The sequence below is a fragment of the Sturnira hondurensis genome, unplaced genomic scaffold, assembly GCF_014824575.4.
Source record: "Sturnira hondurensis isolate 20B ecotype Veracruz unplaced genomic scaffold, ASM1482457v3 Scaffold0014430, whole genome shotgun sequence".
Lineage (NCBI taxonomy): Eukaryota > Metazoa > Chordata > Mammalia > Chiroptera > Phyllostomidae > Sturnira > Sturnira hondurensis.
This window is the reverse complement of record NW_028087061.1, coordinates 2,448,351-2,471,892: the sequence shown is the minus strand read 5'-3', so window position 1 is coordinate 2,471,892 and position 23,542 is coordinate 2,448,351. Positions and strand designations below refer to the sequence as shown.

Sequence of the window (23,542 nt, the reverse complement as noted above, 5' to 3'; positions counted from 1 at the left end):
GGCTTTCAATGACTGGTTGAACCTGCCTGTACAAACACTTGATGAGCACAAATACCCAATTTATAAGTGAGGAGTATCTTTTGTATGTTTGGTTTACATGTTAAAAGCTATGTTTGGTCTCTGTAATGATACACCTGCTGACCCTCATTGTGTCTGTTTAAGCAAGAAGGGACAAGGCTGCCCCGTTGTGCTCCTTTTTTCTCTTTTTCAAGCACAACTCAGTTTTTACCCCAGATTGTAGCCAAATCTTAATTTACTTCCAGATTTGTTGTCTAGTTTATGGTTTATCTTGGCCTCCTTGTATTAACACTTTTCCTATCTGCTGCATGCCTGTTGCACGGCTTAGTAAGAATATCAAAATAGGCTTTGTTGAAACTGCCCTCACTTCTACTTAGTGAAGATGTTTACATGAGAAAGAATGTTGAAATATATCTAGAATTAGGTTTGAGGATTTTTGTAAAATCCATTCGACTAGCCTTCTGTGGGGTAGGCTGGGCCTTCAGAGGAGCCGCAGGCGCCAGGGTCCATCATGCGTGGAGACCTGGAGGCAGCCTTGGCCCCTCAGCAGAGCCGGCTTTGCAGGTGTGAGCCAGAATGTCCGTTTACTCTCTACGGTCTGGGACATGCTGCTGTGGTGACTGTGAGGTTCCGGGTCTCTACCCACATGTTCTAACTCTCTTCTGCCAGAGAAAATGTACTTTCCTAGTCAACTGAGAAGGCCTCTTTCCTTGGGTAAAGCTGTTTATTTTCCTCTGAATGTTAGTGGGTTGATAGAGTTCCGGCTCCTTATATTTAGCTCACCTATTGCTCCTCATCTCCAGATTTGAAGTTAGTTTAATAGTTTGCATTCCTCCTTTGCCTTTTGCTTCATTCACCTTATATCTGTTCATTAGGAATTTGGTATAAACATTGCAGTCAGAGCTCAGAGAAGTGGGGGAGATTTGTGTTCCTCCTTTTCCCTGGGTGCATGTCTCAGGGTCAGTCCTGAGCGCGCTGCTCTAATGCGTCCTCTGGGTGCCTCTCTCCCTCCTCTTCCCGTCTGTCTCCCCGTTGCCCCCAGTTAGTCTGAGGCACTCATACCTGCAGACACAGGGAGGCGGGTAGAGCACAGGTGGTGAGTCACACCCCGGGTTTAGATTGCAAGCTCTTTTACTCCCAGCTGTGTGGCTTCCAGCAAGTGTTCTCAGCTCTGTCTCTGAGTTTCCTGAACTATAAAGTGCTGGTAATAGTACCTAACTCCCAAGGGGGTGTGAGAATTCGGTGAGATGACATCTGGAAAGTGCCTAGAACAGGGCCTGCCAGGAAACGTTAGCCATCTTATTTGGGAAGCATTTTCTCCTTTCATCTTCACACTCTGTTGTCTCCCACAGCTCATTAAAGCATAACTTTCTGTTTCATTTAAATTTTGTGACAAGCAGTAAAGGGTGGATCTGATCAGGAGGCCGCTGGTAGGTTTTGAAGCAGTTGTGCCCCATGGGCCCACCTCAGAGACAGCTGCCTGCTCCCTGGTGGCCTGGCCTTTTAGATGCTAATTTGCAACCTGTGGGACACCTTTCCTTCCATGCATACTTCTTTTCTTTCTATAGCTTTAGATAGAAACCCTTGCATTTAAAATTTTTAGTTGGTGAGTCTTTTTTAATACCTGGGAATTCATTTCAAAGTTCTTATTTTAGTAATATGCTGTTTCCTGCTTGGCTCTTTCTGGGGCAGATATTCTCCGGGATCATAAAAGTCAGGTTCTCACAGGATGTATCACCAGATTTAAGGTCATGAAGATCTACTCCTTAGTAGAGTTTTATGGGTTTATCTGTTATACTTAGGTCTGATCCATTTTGAGGTAATTTTCCTTTAAAGATTTTATTTATTTATTTTTAGAGATAGGGAAAGAGAGGAAGAAAGAGAGGGAGAGAAACATCAACGTGTGGTTTTTTCCCATACGTCCCTAACTGGGAACCCAGCCTGCAACCCAGGCATGTGCCCTGACTGGGAATTGAACCGGCAACCCCCTGGTCCACAGGCCAGCACTCAGTCCACTGGGCCACATCAGCCAGGGCATTTTGCATCAATTTTTTATGTGATGTGAAGTTGGGGGTACGATTTTATCTTTTGCACGTGGGAATTTACTCGTCCCGTTGGACGGGCTTGGCCCTCCCGTCAGTGGTCCAGGAGGGACCGGTGCAGTACGTGGGTCCCTATGCCTGTCCTTGTAGCAGAACCACGCTGTTTTGATCGCTATAGTTCTGTGGTAAGTTTTAAAATCAGGAGGTGTGAGTCCTTCAATCTTATTTTCATTTTCAAGATTTCTTTCTTTCTTTTTTTTGTTTTTGTTTGTTTGGCTCTTTGGGCCCCTTTGGAATTCCATAAGAGTTTGAGGATGTGCTTTTCCATTTCTGCCAAAAAGCTATTGGAATTTCGATGGAGATTGCATCGAATTTTTAGATCACTTTGGGTAGTATTGACATCTTAACAATGTTAAGTGTTCTTACCCAGGAACAGGAGATGTCTTACCATTTATTTAGGTCATCTTTAATTTCTTTCAGTGATGCGTTGTAATTTTCAGTGGACAAGTCTTTTACCTCCTTGGTTAAATTTATTCTTAGGTATTTTATTATTTTACATGCTATTGTACATGGAATGTTTCCTCTATTTATGCTTTGTTCATTGCTGGTATGTAGAAACACAACTGATTTTTGTTCGTTGCTCTTGTGCCCTGCAGCTTTGCTCGGTTTGTTCACTAGCTCTAGTAGCTTTCCCGTGGATGTTGACCTTTTCTATATATAGGATCATGTCATCGGTGAAGAGATAGTTTTACTTCCTCGGTTCCAATTTATATACTTCCCCCTCATCTGCTTGCTCTGGCTAGAACTCCCAAATGCAGTGCTGAATTGCAGCGGTGAAAGTGGGCGTCCTTGTGCTGGGCTTATCTTGGAGGGAAAACTTTTAGTCTTTCACCACTGGGTATGGTTTTATCTGTGCATGTTCCTTAAATGCTTTTTATAGTGTCAAGAAAGCTCCCTTCTGATCTTAGTTTTTATATTTTTTATCTGATCTGAATTTTCAAGTTCTTTAGCCTTGATTTAGATTACATTTACATGTAATCACATCGATAGGCAGTTTTAGATCTCTACAAGTCTTTCTATTTTAGCTTTTCATTTTTTTGTGATTAGTTTTTTTCTTTAGAGATTCCTTGGGTACTGGTTGTTAATAATTCCTGAAGTTCCCCTAAAGATATAAGTAATACTAGTTTTTGTCTTGAGGCTAATTATATGTATTGTTAGGCTTGAAAGTTTTCTCATGTGTGACTTGGCAGTACCCTTCCAATGCACTCGAGATAGAGTCATAGATTTCGTGGAGGACGAAGCCCCTACCTGTACGTCTAGGTGACTGGGCGTGTCAAGTGCGCGCAGTGGAAAGAACTTTAGAGGAGAGTGAGGATCCAGGTTGTCTTCTCAAGTACAGTGCCAGCTTACTGTAAACAGCCCTTGGCTTTGAAAAGGGTGAGCCAGTTAGAAAGTGTCATTACTAACATTTAACAGTCTTCAGCCTAAGGAAGAAAGAAAACAAGTGTTGTAGTCTGTTAAACGTCAAATACTGCTCTCTCTCCCAGAGGTCGCAGCCTGTGTTTACTGTTACTTTCCTTTCCTAGGTAATCAAGTGACTGTCCTTCATGTGTAAAACTTTTTCTCCTTGTATTTTAGTAGAAGGGGTTCTCTTAAGACATTGACAGGAGGATAATGGGGCTGCCAAGTTGTAACCCCCTTGCCATCAGCTTGCTGCCCCGCCCCATGAATTTTCATAGTGTATTAAATTCACTCCTAATTCTGCTGAATTGTTTCCTCCTTTGATTGTTTCAAATATTTCATCAAACACTTAGGACATAAAAAAGATAAAGAATAACAAATGAACAACTGTGTTCATGTGACACAGATTGTGAGATAAAACATTGTCCGTGGAGCTGAAACTGCTGGTGTCTCCTCCTGTCCCAGCCTCCCCTCACCTCCAGACGTCGATTTCAAATACTCGCTCTCATTTTTAAGATTTTATTTATTTTTAGAGAGAAGGGAAGAGAGGGAGAAAGAGGGGGAGAGAAACATGGATTGGTTGCCTTTCGCCCACCCACAGCTGGGCTCCTGGCCCACAACCCACGCATGTGCCACGTGCCCTGACCAAGAATCAAACCGGCAGCCTTTCCATTTGCGGGACAATGCCCAACCCATGGAGCCACACCAGTCAGGGCTTTGCTCTCATTTTCAAAAAGCAGTTGCACTTTAGACACTAAAAGCCAAGTGTCTTAATGAATGCTAAAGAAGAAAAATACACTGGAACCTTGGTTCTTGAACTTAATTTGTTCTGAAAGCCTGTTGGAAAAGAGTTTTGTTCAAAAAATTAATCTCCTCTGTTGCCTGAGAGGCGTGTGGCTGGTCAGACAGGCATCAGCATGACAGGATTGTCGGTCGGGACCTGAAGTTTTGTTCAATGACCGAGACTTTTTTTTTTCATGAACACTTTGGCTGAGAACCAAATTGTTTAAGATGGGGAATCTTTGAGAACCAAGGTTTGACTGTATTTTATTAGGTTGTTATTTGCCCTCCATTCTGTAATTTAAGAATGTATTTTTCCAGAAAAAGCCAGAATTCTCAGGTTTGTTCACAAACCTAGAGGGCCTTAAGAAATTTTCTTTGCACGACAGTGAAAATTACTATTTTGATGACCAAGAAGACAAGCAGGTGGGCTAAGTCTCCTTCTGGTCCAGCCTTCTTGACCCCAGGAGGATTTCCTACCCTCCGGAGACTGGTGTTCTGGCTTTGCCCTGTATGGATTTTTTTTTTAATTGAAAAAGCAGTAGTAGTTGCAGGTAGACCCTGCAATTGGTCCTCTTAGTCATCTTCAACTTTCCAACCTGTGGAGCTTTCTAGAAGATGCCTAGAACACTTAGAGATGACCAGACTATCCCTCTTACTTTCCTTCCAGTTTTCCTACTGCCCTGAGGTTTTTTGCTCACCTCTTCCTTCTGGCTTCCATTTACTTTGGTTACATTCCAAGGACCTAATCTAAAGAGGAATAGTAGGCTGAAGTCATTGTTTTAGGAAGTGTCACCAGATTTGCGATTCAAATTTTGATACTTTGGGATCATTATAATGAAAACATTTTAACAGTGAAAATAATACCAATCTAGGAGGAAAAGGGGTTAAGCCTATTTTGAAGGATGGCTTGCTGTGAAAATAACTAATTGTTGTATTTGGTAAATTTTGCTTTGCTTTGCTTGTATAGCTACTTGAAGCTCCTTCTGGCCTTAACTGCCTGGACAAATTGTAGTGGCCTTACCGTAGCTGGCACTGTGGGAAGACTGACCTGTATTTCAGTGGATTTGCCAGCTCTTGGAGAACCTGTGGTGATGTCTGCTGAGGTTTGCATGCTTTCACTTCCTCCATGCAAGTGCTTTTAGCTACTGAGTCGATTTTATTTGGCACTGTGTGTTGACTAAGCCCCTAATACTGGCTGTCACGCTCCACCAACTCCCTTTGTCCACAGCCCTCACACACTGACGGCACAATACTTGTGTACTCTGCCTGGTGTAAACACTTCAGATGGGGTGTTGGAGAACTTGCAACATTAAATGGTACAACTTTTTTCGACTATTCTTTTATATAGAGACTTTTCACTGAGTCTGGTTCTTCTAGATTTTGAGGACAAGGCAGAGGGGGTGGAGCTGGGTTTGAAAAGCACGTTATAGAAAGTTTTTGCGAGTGAATCAGTGTTTACTGAGCTACTCTGTGGAAGGTGCTGGGGAGAAGGTAGTGCCTGTCTCCCGGACCAGAATGATCCTTCTTAGGGGAAGGTGAGTTACAGGAGTTCCTTGAACAAATTTCCACTCTGACTATAAAACAAGACAGAGTGACAGAAGTACTGTAATGGAGGTTTAAAGGAGTTACTGAGAAGAAGCAGTGACTCACTCAAACTCAGGACAACCGGGTGCTTTATGGCAGAGTTGTCATTTGAGCAGAGCTTTAAAGAGTAAATAAGAAGAGAAAGGCCTGACTGGGAGGGGAAGATGGAGGGGGTGCCTGTTTATGACTTGGATAAATAGAAAGTTGCAAGCTCAGAAGTGCGTGGAATGTTGGTTGTGAGTTTAAGCCTCATGTGCATCAAGGGATAATAGGTTGAGGCAGAGTCAGAAGAGAAGCCTGCCGCCAAGTTCCAAGGGCTAGGAACTGGGGCCTTGTTCTTCAGGCCTGAGACTGTCCATTCTGGCACATGGGACTTGGGGGAAAGACGTAGGGTCCCCACCTCGTTGTGGTCAGGAGCCACTAGGACTGGTGGGAATGGCCTGCCCTTCAGGTGTGTTGGGGTGGAGTGAGGGCGGCTGAGAACTCACAGTCCAGGTTTCTGTCTTCATACTGGAGCGTGAGACCTGACTACACTTTCAGTGGTCAGAAGCCTCCTAAACAAGACTGCCAGTCTCAGCATCATTTCTAGAGATTAGTTTATAGAACTACCTGTTGGAGAGTTCAGGTAGTCTAGATTTTCATATGCAGTAGTTTATCTTGTGGGGTAGTTGTCTAGTTAAGTTTATTTCTGAAGAGTGTAAGTGAACTAAATGTTTGTAAACAGAGTTATTTTAAATGAACAAAAAGGATTCTGCAGTAAATTCTGTTGTAATATAGTTGAATCGTTTTAGAGCACTGTGGTGTCTGTCCTCTCTGCTCTGTCCCATTGATGTATGCTTTAAATTTTTCTTCCCATCAACCCCATCAAGTAAGATAAGAAATAAATATTGAAATATTAACCTCCAGAGCATCTTGAGTTTTGCTGTTTGCAGATGACCACATTCTCTATTCTTAATTCAGAAATAACTTGTGCGGGTGGACCTGGTCATAATTTCCAGAACGCAGGTTGTTTTGGTCTAGGATGGGGTTCTGCAGACCTTTTCTTAAAGGGCCAGGTAGCACATAGTTTAGGCTTCGCAGACCCTGTGGTGTTCGTTGTGACTGCTCAGCTCTGCTCTGTCAGGTGAAGCAGTTGTAGACAATACGTAGATGCATGGGCATGGCTGTATTCCAACAAAACATTCTTTTCAAAACAGGTTGGGGTTTGCTGACTCCTGTCTAGCATTTTCTTCCACTTACACCAATTTCATATCTGGGGAAGAAAAAGAAGAACAGGGCAAGATGCCGTGATGATACTGCAAAAGTAATTCCTGTGACTTGCAGAGCCACTGTTTTTGAGTTGCACTGTGATGCCTTTAGATGTATAACCACGAGGAGAGATCATTTCTTCCACCTTCCTGTCCATCCTGCTCTGCCTTCTCCCCAAAATTCTGAATGCCCACCATGAGGCAGATGCTGGGCTGAGTGCTGGAGATAGGTAAGTGGTGAACTTGCAGAGTGGCCCCTTCCCTCAGAGAGCTCTGGATCGGTAGAGGTGGCAGGCAGTAAGCAAAAAAGTAGTCATAGATTGAGATAAGCACTGTGATATTTTCAGGCCTTGTGCTGAGGCAGAATGGCAGAAGTGGGGCTTCTTTATTCAGAGAGAGTTGGGGGAAGCCTGTCCGGGGAGGTGAAGACCGGAAGTAGAGAGCCTAATCATGCAGAAAACCTGACAGGGGTCAGGAGGTGTCATCCTCCCCTCCTTTTTCCTCGAATGTCAGTATAGATGTGGGTAAAGAATGTCAGTATAGATATTCACATTTTCACAGAGATTATTAAAAGCTATTTTGTAAGTTTCCCCCCACTTTTTTTTAAACTTTCTTTTTAGGCAAGGCTAAAAGCAGTGAGGGCAGATGAAGTTTTTGTCCTCGTTAATACATGCACATACTTTCTGGGTGTAGTTGGAAGACTTGGGTACCAGAGTGGAAGTCTGGGCATTGTGATCTGTTGTTCAGAGCCTTTGGGCTGTGTGAGGTTTGTTAATGCATTTGTAAGGCAGGCACTCCTGAAGATCAGGTGCAGTGGGGCGTGGGGCCCTCTGCTGGCTCGTCACTCACAGTTCTCTGCCTGCGGTGGCCAGTCCAGAGGAGAGGTGTTCTAGAGGAAGCTCAGTGGTTAGGCTCAGGGACCCACACAGGCACCTACCATACTCTGAGCTCTGTAGGTCAGGCTTCCTCACCAGAATATTTACAGGTAGGTTTGTATGTCCCTGGCTCCTGTGCCCTGCTGCTTATTTCTTATCTGTACTCTCTGCTTACTACTCCTCTTGGCTTATCTGGCTGCTAATGCTTTGGTGGAAGGTGAGGGGTAGGCGTGGACTGAGCCTGTGGACTGAGTAAGCTCTTGGGTTTTTCCCTGCTCTCTTTGTCAGCGGAGTATCCAGCTAAAGTTGCTTCCCTTTACTAATAGGGGATGTTGACAGGTGCACGAAATGAATGTGAGACGGTATGTGTGTAGCCCATTTTGAACCTTTATACAGGAGGAGCATGTTCAGCTTGGCGCGACCATCCTGCAGAAGCCTTGCCTAGAGGAAGTCACCATTTTGGCTTAGTTTGGGTTTTTAATTTTTGTTATTGGGGTATTTTGTTTGTTCGTTTTTGTTTTGTTTTATTTGTTGTTTTTCATTTTTATTTTGTCCCAACATTTTCCTTTATAGTCCACCATTAGATATTGATCAGTTGAAGCTCATTTTAAGACTCGTTGGAACCCCAGGGGCTGATCTTTTGAAGAAAATCTCCTCAGAGTCTGTGAGTTGATGCTTTGATTGTAATTTTCTGCCCTGTTGGGAGCCTCTGCCACTTGCCTTCCATCCGTCTGCACTATGACCCAGGTGTGTTTTTAAGCACACGTGCCCTTGGTGGGCTGGCTTCCAGGATGAGTGTGTGTGCACTCGCCGGGTCACCTGCGTGAGTGTGTCTCCTCCCGGCCTGGGTATGTACTTAGATCATGGGGGCCTGTATTGGGCTGTAGTATCCTGGTAGTAAGTGAGATTTGAGATTCTCATTCATTCCAAGAGGTTAATAGAACAATTAGGTCTCTGTTCTCCAGCCCTGACTTCATCTTTTTCAAAAGTTTCACATATACTCAAGGGCTCTTTTCGCTGTTTGGTCAGTGTTTGGTCCCAGAGCGTGAGGTTCACCATGCAGTAGTCTAGTTCATCACTGAAAGAACGAAATGTGCGTTGTCTGCACACTGTTGCCCTTTGCCAAAGCGCCTTGCTTCCTGTTGTTTTAGAATAGACCGCCTGCACAGCTTGTGTGACACGTCTGTTCAAACAGGGCTCCTCTCTGCCCCGTCTCCAGACCAGCAGAGGTTACACCCACTCCCGAGAGCCACAGGAGGAGGGTTCTAAATCCTTCCTCCCGCAGTCTGCCGACATTTACAAGTTTTAATAACCCAAGAAAAAGCTCAGGCTAATGCTTTCCTGCCTCCACGCAGGCATTTACAGAGAAGCTGTGGGACTGCGACTCAGGCTTCCTTTGGCTGTGATTTCCTGCTGTCGGTCATTTTCTTGGGCAGGAGATGTGAGAGAAATCACGAAAGCCCAGCCTTCCTCCCTTTCTCCCTCTGTCTGCTGCCAGGCAGTTGGATGAAAGGGAGAAAGAGCTGTGGAGCCAAGTGTCAGTGGTGCCTTGCTGGACTCTCCTCCCGGCATTTCTGACTGATGGGGTCCCTTTACCCAGTTGGGAAGACTGCTGGGTAGCTTGAGGCAGGCTTGAGCAGGTGAGTTTGAATGGTTCCTCATCTCCCTGTAGAAAAAAAGAAGAAGAAGAATTGCATCTGGTATGTGTCTGGTGCATTCCTAAAGGACCACAAAGCCCAGGGAATTTATGAATTTCCACTCTGAGGATGTAAGGGAACGTACTGGCCCTATTTTATTTTGTTTTATTTACTTATTTAGGACAAGGAAGCAAAGGCACAGAAAGGCTGTGGCTTGCCTGAGTCATGCTCTGAGTCACTTGGCAGAGCTCAGTCGATCCCAGATGTCCTGATAGTTTAGCTAAATCTTAATCTCATGTGATTGCACGCTGTTTTGAAAGTCATTGTCAGGCCACACTGGCAGCCTGAAGGAGGGGGTTGCCTTTTGCTTTATGAAATGCGGTAGAAGCTGCATTGGGGTGAATCAAAAGCTATGAGAAGATGCTTAGAGAAGACAGTACATTTTGTTTTAAATGTCTTTGCTTGGACAGACTGGCTAATAGGACATGAGGGTGGGGGAGTAGGGTAGAGAAGAAGTGGGTCTATTAATGAATAGGGCTGACGAGGCTAACATAGCAGATTCATTCCCTCTCTGGGGATGGCTACTAGCGTCTCCTCAGTTCCCTCTCCCACTCCCAGCCACCAGCCCCAGACGCATGTGCTGTTAGTTGCAAGAATTCCTAAAAGAAAACATATGGGTAAAATAGTATTTACCTGTCATTAATCCACCATTTGTTTTTCAGAAAGAAACAACACCAAGTGCCTGACCTAATATTGAGATGTCTTTATTTTTTGTGAAATAGGGCACATTATATATTACAAAGCTGATGTAAAGCTGGGCCTAATAAAATTGAGTACCAGAATTTAGAACTCGAACAGATAATATTGTACTGAGTATAGGAGTAAGAAAGGTTTGTTTGGTTTTTTCCTACATAGTTATGGCAAGTGGGTATAAGTAATTTAAACATTCAAGAAGGTAGGCAAGATTAAGTTGTTGTTAGTGATGCTGCCCAAGGAGCAGTTTATGTTAAAGGCACATGATACACAGAACACATATGTAAATAACACAGCTAGGTGAGTAAAAATACTTAAATATTTTAAAAATTAAAAGAAAGAATTATGGAAGGAATGTAGTAAACAGAACAACAATAGCTATTTTCGTTACTCCTGAAAGGTTGTGAAATAGCGTAGAAATTCAGTGAGCAAAAAGCAGGACGTTCCGATGAGAAGATGACAGTGATAGGGGCTGACGGAGAACGAGTTAGGACGTGCCGTGAGAGGGGGGAAAGGGGTGGCGATGGGTAGCTATGGGAATAGAATTTTTGGGTGGGTGACCCTGTACCTACAGTAATTAATGAAAGAACAGAAAAATCATATTAAGGGAGGGAAAAGCCCTTACACCGAATCACTCTCACGTCTTTCTCTAGAAGTTTATATTTTGTAACTCCCAACAAGAAAGCGATATAATAACCTATGTGACTGAAGGAGACAAACACAGAAAATGGACAGGCCAAGTGCAGGGCGGGGCAAATAGAGGGTTACAGCTATGAGTGTGTGAAGCACTATTATTTATTATAACTGCTATTTTTCAGATGAACAACTGTAAACTTCCGCTCCACAGGAAAGGAGAGAGAGATGGCAGGTTTCTGACTTTGTGGAACCCAACCGCTGGTCTGCTATCGCTGGTGTACTGTACTGGCGCCCTTGTTATTTCTCTTGGCATGCGAAGTACTGTTTGTTATGTCAATTGTTTATAGGTAAACCTGAACATTGTTGTGAGGATGTGAAAAGAACTTCATGTCCCCTTTCGAATATGCTGGCCTTGCGCATAGGGAGCCAAGAGGCAGGGCCCACCAGCCCTGCCCCGGGGGCCAGCCTTACGCGTGTGCTTGCAGGAGTCCAGCCCTAGGGAGTCTGAGTCAGGCAGTGAGCTCACGTGGAAAACTTACTGAGGGGAACCACAAAGCAGTGACATCACTCGACCAGGGTGCCCGTTGAAGACAGTGCAGCCACCAGAGGAGGGCGTCAGGAGCTAACAGGAAAGGGAATATAACAAGGTTTTTATTGAATCGTGTGGAGGAATTTTGAAATCCCATCACTTCTGCTTTAATAGAAACACATGATAAACGAACAGCTCTCATAATAGTTTGAAGGAAGGGGCATTGTGTTAAAACTGATGGCACGGCTAAAAGGAATTTGGGGTACAGCTTAGGTATGTGCTTGTCTTTATGGAAGACCTTGTGGTTCTGCCTTTGTCGAGAAATTGCCATGTTTTGCAGACTTCGTCCTGTCCGTTTGAGAGATGAAGTCAGTGTGGTCACCTGTTAGAGAGACTGGGAGAAGCCACCGTGGCCTGCAGCTTGTGACGCCCATCTCGTCTTTGCCATTAGCTTCTGACGTGCCCCCCATGTTCCTTTTCTTCACTCACTTGTGTGTTTGTGGCACGTATTTGAGATGCCCCACTACTAATATCTTTGAAACTTGACATTGCTTATCAGCCCATACACCCACCCATATCTGGAGGGGTGGTGGTGCCTTGGAAAATCACCAGAACCTGTGCCACAGAAATTTAACCTCTTCCTTAAATGGATATATCGTATATATTCTCTTTTCCTGAGTTGAGTCAATATTTTCTGAACTCTATTCACCTACAAGCAAGCAGGTTCTGGCCATCGGTACTTGAAAACAGTTCTCTGGCTGGCATCCTGGATCAAGGGGCAGTCTCTTTCCAGAAGCCTAAAACGCTTAATGTTCAAGATGATGCTAAAACCACAGAAAACTTACCCGCATGGCTAGGCACTGGCTACATGCCTAATAATTCTTCTGGTGTTCACAGAAGCATGCTTCACTGTGCAGGCTCGGGCTCTGCCTGGAGTGGGCGGGAGGGGTGGGGAGTAGGTTTTGTATTTGTTTGGGGTGGCTTTTGGCCTTTTAAAACTTGAGTTAAAAGTTATTTTTTTGCACTGTATGTTTAACAATGCCCTTGACTAGGCATCTAAGATATTAACCAGCTTCAGCAGATTATGCGTCTGACGGGGACACCCCCTGCTTACCTCATTAACAGGATGCCAAGCCATGAGGTGAGAACAAGTAGACTGCACAGGGACTGTAACTCGGGAGGCCACGTTCTCTCTTTATTGCCACCGTGTAACCAACCGCCCAGTGTTTCGTGTCCCTGAGCGCCTGCATGTGCCTGACGGCTGCCTGTTGCTGTTGCAAGGTGTTGATATTTGGGATAAAAAGTTGTCCAATCCTGTGGACTGAGAATACAGGTTACAGACTGGTCCATAGAAATGGTCTTACTTTTATATTTGGGTTTTATGAATTTAGTGCTCAAGAGGCTGTGTGTTTTCCCAGGTTCCGTGCTGCGGGTTAGGTTGCGCTCCCATCTGATGGCTTCCAGCTGGGGATGCTGCTGACTGAAGGCATTAGCACGCTTTCTGTTCATCACTTTTTTTTTAATGAACAAAAGAGGATTATTCAGTTTAAAAAACCTCAACTATCCAACCACAAATAAGTGCTATATTTAAAAAAATACATAAATAATATAGAATAACTATGAACACCTATGTAGGGTTTTTTGCCATTCTTTTTAAAAACCAGTTCGTAACCATGTGATCTAGCTCTGGTTTTATCATCAGAGATGACTGGGCACTTTCTTCTGAGGAGCCTTCAGTCTGGGTACCAGGCTGCCATCGCCGCGGCCCTGCCCTGTGGCTCCGCGCCCCTGCAGCCGTGCGTGGTCTTCCTACCTGTCTCTGTTTGCCTGGTGAGAGGGATGGCCGTTCTCTGCGCACCAGGTCTCTCACCTCTGTTTTCCCTCCCACCTTTTATCTTTCTGCTCAGGCAGGCAGGGAGTAGAGCCACGTAGACATTCAATGCGTAGAACTTTGTTTTTGACGGTAGGATTCTCAGCTGCTTTTGAAAGCGGGTCTCACCTGCTTGCTACAGGTATAATGAGAAGAGGGTGAAGTTGCCCTAGCAACCAGAACTTTTTCTCACCTTGTATGTGGGTGTGTGGGTGTATGTATACGTACATGAGTGCCTTTCCTGCTGAGGAATTGTAAGGGGTGGTTAAGGTAGATTCACAGAAGTTTTGCCTCAACGACTCAGATGGACTGACAGTGGGACTTCTTCACTGAAACAAGGGAGGTCATCCATATAGTTTAACACCTGATATCTGAGAAACACACATGAGTTACGTTTGTGTTTATGTGATGATTCTCAAGACCAGGTTTTGGTTTTGCCTTGATTAGAGCTGTCAGTTTTTGAAAGATGCTCAGAAATTGGGAAGTTGGAACATCCTGAGGAATGGAGAGCAGATTTCCTTCTAATGGCCACAGTCAGTGGTAGCAGCTAAGGTTTGGTGAGCTCCAGGGGCAGGCTGGTCTGTTACCGCGAGTCCTCGCTCAGTGCCACCATGTGGGCGCTGTCCCTAGTCCCTTCTACGGATGAGGAACTCGAGACTGAAAGCCAATAAGTAACTTGCCCAAAGTATTAAAGTCAAGATTCAAATCCACGCCTGTCCCACCCCAGGGACCAAACTTAGAACAGCTCCATTGGCGATGCAGAATCTAAATGGTGTTTGTGTCGGACTTTTAGTTTGAAGCTCTTTTATGACTTTCATTTGCATGAGTAGCACAACAACGGTAAGATATAGGCAAGCCAAATACTAATACTAATATTTTGAGGATGAGGTCATTGGTAAGTTACTTGGGGCTTGCCTGAGGTGTAGTTTTTAAGTGATGGAGAAGGATTTCTGCCTGGGCCATGTCACTTAAAATTCACTTATTGGTTTAGCATTTTTAATGCGTGTTTGAGCCTCTTAGGATAATGTACTAAGGTTATGTTTACTTTCTTCTTACCCAGATCACTTTGTTAGCAAGGTTAATGTCGATCCTTTAGAGGTACTGAGAGCACCTACCGAGACCAGCACCACTGAAAGACTGCCAGTCCTACATTCCTTTAGGAATACCAACTCCTGCTCCAGTTTTAGCTTTTAGAAAGTCCTGTCTCAGAGAGGGCTATTTCTTAGATACCTTGGCCTCATTTTTTAAACTTCTGATCCTGAAATCAGAAAGCTAGTGGAAGGGAGCTTAACTGGTCAGCATTCACATCCACTTGAAATATAACTGAGCTATAGCAGGAATAGAAATAAAGATGATGACCATAAATAAGGAAGTTAGGGTAGCAGTAAGAGAGAAGTCTTTGATGAGTATCAAAGACGGTCGTAAACACGGGAGCCAGCAGACTTTGTCAGTTCACATTTGTTCCTTGACCAGGATGCTTTGAGGGTGGTAACATTACTGAATAAAAAGCCACTTTGAAAACCCTTTGTTTTCACAGGCAAGAAACTACATTCAGTCTTTGACCCAGATGCCGAAGATGAACTTTGCAAATGTTTTTATTGGTGCCAATCCCTTGGGTAAGTTGACTGACTGTCCTCATGTCATGGATATTAAATTGGCTATGACGTAAGTTAGGGGGCTGAGGTCTGTGACTTGCTCACAACCGCTGTCATTTCTTACCCAGGCTGAGGGTAAGAGCAGGGAAGCACGGCCAGTGTTGGCGGACTACCCGGAGCTCCTGCAGCGGGCCCTGCTCCGCCTGTCACTTCCGGGGGCCGCAGGACCCGCCATCCTGTGTGCGGTGTGCACGCTTGCCCTTTCTCTGTCCTCCTCCTGCCCCTCTGAGACTGAGCCGGTCCAACTGGTGCGGCGAGTTCGCTACCTCAGGCATATTCCTGCCACCGTCACTCCAGGATTCTTGGCAAAGGGACCTGACACAGCAGCTGCAGGATGTGTACCACCTTGGCTGGAGAAGGAGCTGCTTTCTTCCTTAAAGTTGGGGACTGATGTTGCTTCTGCTGTCCCCCGAAAGTGGCACTGTCTGAGGCTCTGACGCCCTGAGTCTGGGGGCACAGAGGTTAGTGGCAGAGGCAGAAAAACCAAGGCTGAGATCCCCTCTGCCAGGAGGGGCACAGGGAGAGGCGGTGGTGGCAGTGTGCTGGGCCTCCTCACTCCCCAAGGGTCCCAGCAGCTGTGCCTCGGGCTCAGCTGACCCTTTCGGGGCTGACAGCCGCAAGGACCTCTTCAGAAGTTGGTGTGAAGGCCAAGTGGTGCTACCTTTAAGTACTTCATCCATCGTGATCGTTGACAGGGGTATCAGTGTCGCTGTGCTCATTCTTACAATAGCACAGATGCTCGGCTCTGTGAAGTGTTGGGCGAAGTGTCGGGCAGCTATGGATGGGCTCCCGTCAGCCCTGGAGATGGAGGGTTTGTCGCATCTCACTTCCAAGAAAGAACGCACGAGCTCATCCTGGGCGCACAGAATGCTCTCGGGTTGGTTCGGGTTTGCCCTGCTGTGTTCTCCCTGGCTCTGTGTGATCTATTGACGCGGTGTTCTCTAACCCAAAGGTCTGTGCGTAAGGCTGAAGCTCTCTGAGTCATAAATACTCCAAGAACTTGGGAGGTGATGTGTGTCCTGGTAGTTTTCTTGTCTGTCACTCTGGTCTGAATTCTTTTCATCGCATCAGCACATGACTTAGACACAGCAATGCTCCCTGTTGGACTTCCTGTTACTCACTGGATTTGCTCATCCGTGTTCCTTGGGGCAGGAGATGTGTGCATCCCAGGAGCTTATTTAAGTCACATCCATCCTGATAGGTGTCCTCTTCTCTGGAATCATAGCATTGAAACACTCAAAAGAACTGGATCCCACTCAGCAACACAGACTGCAGGGGAGTTGAGTGGAGGTTTGGACCATCTGGCTCAGCGCCGCAGCTCTCGGTGTTCAGACAGGCCCGCGCCCTGCCAGCGGAGCCACGCACCCCTGCAGGCTTCGGACCGTGGGCTCGTGCCCAGCGTGTTTACTGGGGAGGACCACACCAGTGTAAATATTAGCATCTGTCGGTCACTGACTCTGTTTCATATTACTTTTGAAACAGAAATTGAAACTCCAATTGCCCGTTCCTGGAGTATGTGTATTTGTATCTGTCAGGATCTTAGAGGAATCTTTTTCTTACCCCTGACCTTATTCCTTATCAAGGTATTGGTTATAAGGACATGGCACTTTTTACTCTAGGGGTAGCAAAGACCATATGATTCAAACTAAGCTGATAAAGTATATGTTTTTCTAAGAAGAGAAGAACATATATATCTGGGCATTTCTCCCAGGGCTGTAAAGTGTAAACTTGCAGACTCGAATCCACATGTGACACTGCACCTTGTTTCTGTGCCCCTTTGAGAACCACATTTCTTTGGGTCACTCTGGAATTTGGGCTGCAGCGAGGGGTCTTGTAGACCCTCTTGTGTACCCTGTAGTAGGTCTGTAAGGGAATGTGTCCTCCTCCTCAGTCCCTTGCCCGCCCCCAAAGCCTCAAAAACCTTGTTTCAGCCCTGGCTGGTGTGGCTCAGTGGATTGAGTGCTGGCCTGCTAACCAAAGGGTCGCCAGTTTGATTCCCAGTCAGGGCACATGCCTGGGGTACAGGCCAGGTCCCCAATAGGGGGCACATGAAAGGCAACCACACATTGATGTTTCTCTCCCTCTCTCACTCTCCCCACTTCCGGTCTTCTATAAATAAATAAATAAATAAATGAAATCTTAATTAAAAAAGCCTTGGTTCATCAAGTGATTCCTGTGGTCATGGCATCCTTCATGCTGCACTGATCTGAAACTCAAAACATCTTCATTTGAAAGAAGTAAAAAAAAATCACCATTTTGTGATCCCTAATGAAATACTTGCTGTGAAGAAAAATCAGTAGATTTCTCCTAAGTGAAAGGGTATTCATGTGGTTTCTTTGCCAAGGGCAACAAAGAAACAACTCTGATCAAATGTAGCATCATTCATAATGGGACAAATGCTCCATCCAGTACACAGGGTCCTGTGAAATATTCATGCCAAAAACGTTTGAGCCAATTATAACAAATTTTTGGATCTAACGTGGTTCTCAGGAAATACCAGGGGTAGAGGAACACAAGGGCATAGATGCATGATGGGTAGTCTAGAGACAACCAGACTGAATGTCTTTCGAGGTCAGAATAGGAAAGGAGGGGGGATTATTCCAGATTCAGAGAAACTAAAGAAACCCAATCAAATGCAATGTATGACCCCTCTTGGATCTTGGTTTGAATAAAGAAGGTGTAAATGATAACCCTGTGATAAGTGGAAAAATTTTAACTTGAACTGGATTTTAGGTGGTATTTGCGAATTATTGTCAGATGTGAAACAGTTTTATAATGTACAGGAAAGTGTCTTTATACTGAAATATTTAGGAGTAATGTATCACATCTATAATCTTAAAATGGTTTAACAAAAAGGAGAAAAACACTAAATATTAATTGTTGGATATGGGTGGTCAGTATGAGTATCCCACCATATTGTTTTTTATATTGACCTCTTTCGTGGTGAAAATTTCATGGGAATACCAGGTTTGTCACCAACACACCCACATGAAAACTTCAGTTTGTCTGAAGACCCACTTAATGAACCTGCATTTGCCTTATGTTAGTAAGTAAACATGAAAGGCAACAGAGAAATCGGAAAACTAAAGACCAGCCCTCCTTTCCTCTTCTGGGTCACTGCAGTCCTAGGCTTTCATCTGGGCACAGTTGGACTACAGGGGCAACAGTGTGGCGTGGGCATTCCACAGGCAGTTGTGCAGACGGAGTCCCAGGTATTCAAATAAATGCTTCAGTGATGTATTCTTTAAACATAATACAAAATACATCCGCACACACACGGGGAGAAGGGATAGTATGTTCTAGAGCTGACGCTTTGGAGAATTCTTTGTTTCTTTGTTTAGGTTTCAAGGGTCAAACTGTGTGTCTGCTTAATATAGTGTATTTTCTGGTAACATGTTAAAAATAAAAACTCTTATTCTTTCCTTCCAATCTGTGGTGCTGATAGCTGTCGACTTGCTGGAGAAGATGCTGGTGTTGGACTCGGACAAGAGGATCACGGCAGCCCAAGCCCTCGCGCATGCCTACTTTGCTCAGTACCACGACCCTGACGATGAGCCTGTGGCCGATCCGTACGATCAGTCCTTTGAGAGCAGGGACCTCCTTATAGATGAATGGAAAAGTAAGTCACAAAGGCAGCGTTATCATCTAGCTTGAGAAGTTAGGTTTGAAAATCTTTCCTAGGTGAGCCATTAACCAAACACGGTGGGAAAATAAAATTTCTAGCTATAGCCGACTTGTTTTTAAAACTTGTAGTCAGGGCCTCTCACGCCAAGTGACTGTGCTGCTGCTCAGATGGAAACTGGTGGCTGGTGATGCGCCTTCTCATCTGATTTTGCACACAGCCCCTCACATCTGCCCAGCTCTTTGAGGTTCTCAGAACCTTCTTTGCAACTCTGAGATGAGTAGGAGAAAGGGCATTTTTACAGTTGGGGCCAAGAGTTTATATCTTACCTGTTATCTTAGATCTAGTTAGGGACACAGCCAGAAATGGCACCTATGTCTCCTATGTTCTGTTTCTTATCTTTCCATAAAACACAAATTCAGATTTCCAGGTAAATCCCCAAAACCAGGATTATCTGTTGCTATAGTTGTGGGGTTATCTGTTGCTGTAGCCTGTTACTCCTGAGCTTTAAAGAGGAGGCTCTGAGTGATGAAAGACAAGAAAAAAAATGGTTTTCCATATGTATCCTTGACCTTCTGTGCAGCAATCCATTAGGATGTCACACACAACAGGTACTTGAAGTGGCCCATCAAAGCAGCAGCGTGGACAGGGAGGGGGGATCTTGAGCCTAGAAGTTACATTGCTTGTCAGCGAAGAGGATAATGTCAACCCTCACACCCTGCTTTTCCTTCCCAATTTCTAGGCCTGACCTACGATGAAGTTGTCAGCTTTGTGCCTCCACCCCTTGACCAAGAAGAGATGGAGTCCTGACCACCTGGCTTCTGTTCTGCTGATCCCACTTCACTGTGAGGGGAAGGCCTTTTCACGGGAACTCTCCAAATCTCATTCAAGTGCCTCTTGTTGCAAAGATCTCCCCCATGGTGGAAGAGGGGTGTGTGTGTGCCGCGTGTGCGCGCATGTGTGTTTGTGTGTGTGTGTGTGTGTGTGTGTCTGTCTTTGTGGGAGGGAAAGATAATATGAGCAAATATGATCACAGTGACTTTACGTGGGTTACAGGTGTTCCATGACAGCCTCTGCTTGCGCTTCTTTGTGAGAGTCAGCTCTGGCCGGCAAGAGCTGCCATCGTGTTAGGGTTTGTTAAATGCAAAGTGGAAAACAGTGAACGTCCCCAGTCATGCTGTTACTGTGTTGGCCTCTCCGATAGCCCCACCTTGGTGGTGGGGGGTTGCCTTGACCACGGTAGCACAGAGAAGGCTCACAGTGCTCACTGCTTCAGACCTGAAGTTGTTCCTCGATGATGCCTGCAGCGAAAAAGGACTAACTGGCTTCTGTGCACTAACTAGTCTAAGATGAATTTGCTTTGTATGAGTCTCAGAACTCAGCAGGTGTATCTGGAACCTAATATGTTTGTGCCTTAAAAGAAGAGAAGAGAGTGTAGATAGTAAGAGCAACAGACGAAGTCAGCCTGTTGGATGGCCACATGTGGAGCAGGGAGCCGTCAGAGGCACCATGTGTGCATGTGTGAGCATGCGTATAGTGCTCTTTCTCTACCCCGCGCCCCCCAGGTGTTGTTGCCATTTCTCTGCAGTATTACCCCACCTTTGGTGCAGAGGTTTCTTGAGTATTGGACCCCAGTAGCCAGAAGCCGGTTCTTGCTGTCTGTGAACTTCCTGTGTGCTCCTCCTTGCTAGCAGAGTGACGATTTGTTTTGCACGTCTTGCTGTTTGAGCATGCACAGCTGCTTGTCCTGTTTTTTTTTTTTTTTTCGGGAGGCCCTGGTGCCAGGCAGGTTTGCCAGCAAAGACTTGTTGGGTAGTTCAGAACCCACGTCACCTTGGCTGATGCTGTGGGCAGATGACATCGTCTTCTCTCAGCCCCCAGTGCTACTTTGTGTTGAACACAATTGATAATCCAGGTGCTTTTGATGTGAAAATTATGAAGAAATGGAACAGATGGATGTATAGCATTTTCTTTCTTGCCATCTGGTTTTTAACAAACTCTTTTTGGGAGCCATCGTGGGAAAGACAGGGCTTTTCCCAGGAATGTCTCAGACTTTGGGTGACGAGTTGTTCTCTTCACTCCCAATAACCAATGCTAAGAAATGTCGAAAATCAAAGTGAAAAATTCAAAATCTCATGAGGCCAGAAACTCCTTTTGCTATTTTTATCTAAAGATGGCTATATTTTTTTTTAAAGTAATGAGGTGTCTTTCCCACCCTTCTTTGGAAAAGGGTCTTCTTGGCAGCTTAACATTGACTTCTTGGTCTTGGTTTAGGGAGAAATGAATTTTGTATATTGCAGGAATCCTTGGAGAATGTGATTCCTTTTGATGGGGAGAAAGGGCAAATTATTTTAATATTTTGTATTTTCAACTTTATAAAGATGAAATATCCTCAGGGGTGGAGAAGAGTTGTTTCCATAATTTTCTGAATTTCAGGCATCTTGTGCTACATAAGGACCCATATATTTAAATCTTTTGTGAAATAAGAAAGTGGAAAGCCACTTCCAGTGTTGGCCATGTGACAATGTCTAGTGTTTCGGCCAAGGGGTTTCCATTTCTCTGGCACAGTGCAGTGCTCCATGCACTCCAGAGGGACAGGGTAGGACCGGGTCGCCTGGAGCAAGAAGAAAGGGGGCAGGCCGGTGGTGATGGCGCCTCACCCGGGGTTCTCCCCTTTAGAGGAAAATGAGTGCAGGGGCCTCATCTCTGTGATGCGCAGTTCAGATCCTCAGTCGGCCACAAGATGAATTGTGTGAGCCACGCTGGGTTGGAAGTTCTAGTGTGATTTCCTGCAGAGCTGCTCTGAGTATGTTTTCCTGAAGGTCTTTGCAGTTGTGACCATCCGCGTGTTAGGAGGCTGAATGCTCCCGGGAGCCTGGACCCAGCTGGCGCCTGAGGAAGTGCTCCTTGGTTTCTGGGAGCCGTGCTCCCATCTCCTGATTTCTCCGAACAGAAAGCAGAAGCGGGGATGAGGGGAACTGCTATTTTATCTGTATTCATGAACTTGGCTGTAATCAGTTATGCCATATAGGATGTCATACAATACCACTGGTCGAAATAAAGGCTATTTTTCAAATTTAATGAGTTTCTCAATTTTATTATATTTTCCTTATGGTCATTTTAATTTAATATTCAATATGGCTTTATATCAGTGTTCTTTCAGCTGTGGCCCGGCATGTTTCTGACAGATCTTAATATTATTCCTAAAATTTAGAAAACACAGAGCTCCTCGGTCGTGCACTTTATGGTGAAGCAGACCTGCATCTTTGCAGCTAATGGGCAGGTGAACACAACAGAGCGTGGCAGGCCCTGCGCTGCTTCCCCGGATGTCAGAGTGGCCTGGGACGGGGGTCAGCAGACCCTCGCCCACGGGCCACACCCAGCCTGCCGCCTGTGTGTGCGGTCGCTAAAAATGGTTTTTACATTTTCAGGTGGTTGAAATAAGAACAGTATTTCTACAGCAAGTGAAAAATAACAGTGTAAAATTCAAATATCAGTGCCCACGCATAAAGAACACAATCACGCATTTGCTGACATGTTGTCTGTGACTGCCTCTGGGCTCCAGTGATGGAACTGCGTACCTGCAACCAAGACCACGTGGCCCACAAAGTCTAAACGATTTACCTTTTCACAGGAGACATTTGCCAACCCCTGGCCTAGATTTCCAAATCCTCGTTTGTAAAACAAAGTTTTTTAAGTATATGTTTGGGTTCTGTTCAGCTTTGACATTCCAAGATGATCTGCAGAAAGTATATTTTTACTTTGAAGTTTCCAGAGAAGAGGTTGGGTGTGTACATTGTTTATAGACTTTTAAGCAAATGTAGTGTATGACTCTTGTCTGTGGCCCTTGACAGTATTCTTCAAAACTGCTGGATTGTAACACAGGGTTTAAAGGGCCAGGAGAGCCCGGCCAGGTAGCTCAGTTGGTAGAGCATCGTCCTGGTAGCCAAGGTTGCAGGGTCAGTCCCTGGTCAGGGCACATACAAGAATCATCCAACGGGTGCGTAAATTAGTGGGACAACAAATCAGTGTTTCTTTCTTCCAAGTCAATGACTGTGTATACGTGTGTGTATGTATGTGCATGCCACAAGAGGCCACAGCTGTTTTTAGGGTCTGCGTGGGTGTGCTTCCTTTCTCAGTGGCCTGGGAATGCGGACCGGTGATGCAGGGTGGATGGTATGGCGGGGTTTGTCCTGTGCTGTCTGGGCCCTGGCCGGCAGCAGGAATGATGGCGGCGGCGCAAGGCAGGCCGAGCACAGGCTCCCTTCCTTCTGCTTTCAGTGACTTAAAGTGCTAGAAGGCACCCGGTTGTCCCATGTGGTGCATCAGTCCCCGAAGGATCGGCCCGTGGCAGGAAATGTTTTGCCTTCACACACTAGACGTGAGCACACAGCCTGCCTAGGCTTCTGGGAGTGGAGAGCCGTTCGGCTCCAGGAGAGAGAGGGCACCAGAAAACGCTCGCCTAGAAGAACGCACATAACTTAGGGACCAGAGTTTCATAGTACGTGATGGAGAGAGGAAGTCTGATTGGGACTTTTATCGTGGAAACAATAAAATTATAAAGCTATACTCAATTTCAAATTCTTAAAATATACAAAGAATGAATCAAGTGTTTGGTTTTAAAGTGAAACCATGATTAGTATCCTACAATATCCTTCCCATTTGATTTTTGTAGCATAATCTTGGGAAATTTTTACAAAAATATTTGAGGGGCTTCCTGTTTCCTAAGGACCCCAGTCTTTTGATATAACATCTTTCTTTTTTGTGAGTATCAGTTGGCGATAACTTCCTCATCTTACCTTTTATTGTTAACTGGACTGAGCCTGGCAA

At 45.2% G+C, this 23,542-nt stretch overlaps 1 protein-coding gene across 3 annotated transcripts in view; it reads left to right on the top strand.

Moving 5' to 3' along the window:
- MAPK14 (mitogen-activated protein kinase 14) overlaps positions 1-21,789 on the top strand; it is a 64,939-nt gene extending 43,150 nt beyond the window's left edge. Inside the window, exons 9-12 of one of the 3 annotated variants that reach the window (XM_037063314.1) lie at positions 12,627-12,706; positions 14,973-15,051; positions 18,536-18,709; positions 19,455-21,789. In XM_037063314.1, the coding sequence (XP_036919209.1) occupies positions 12,627-12,706; positions 14,973-15,051; positions 18,536-18,709; positions 19,455-19,522 (401 nt within the window). In that variant the 3' untranslated portion in view covers positions 19,523-21,789. Of the gene's footprint in view, positions 1-8,594; positions 8,675-12,626; positions 12,707-14,972; positions 15,052-18,535; positions 18,710-19,454 lie in introns of those variants that run through there. The other 2 variants (XM_037063313.1, XM_037063315.1) reach the window with 2 other exon arrangements.
- The last annotated feature ends 1,753 nt before the right edge of the window (positions 21,790-23,542 follow it).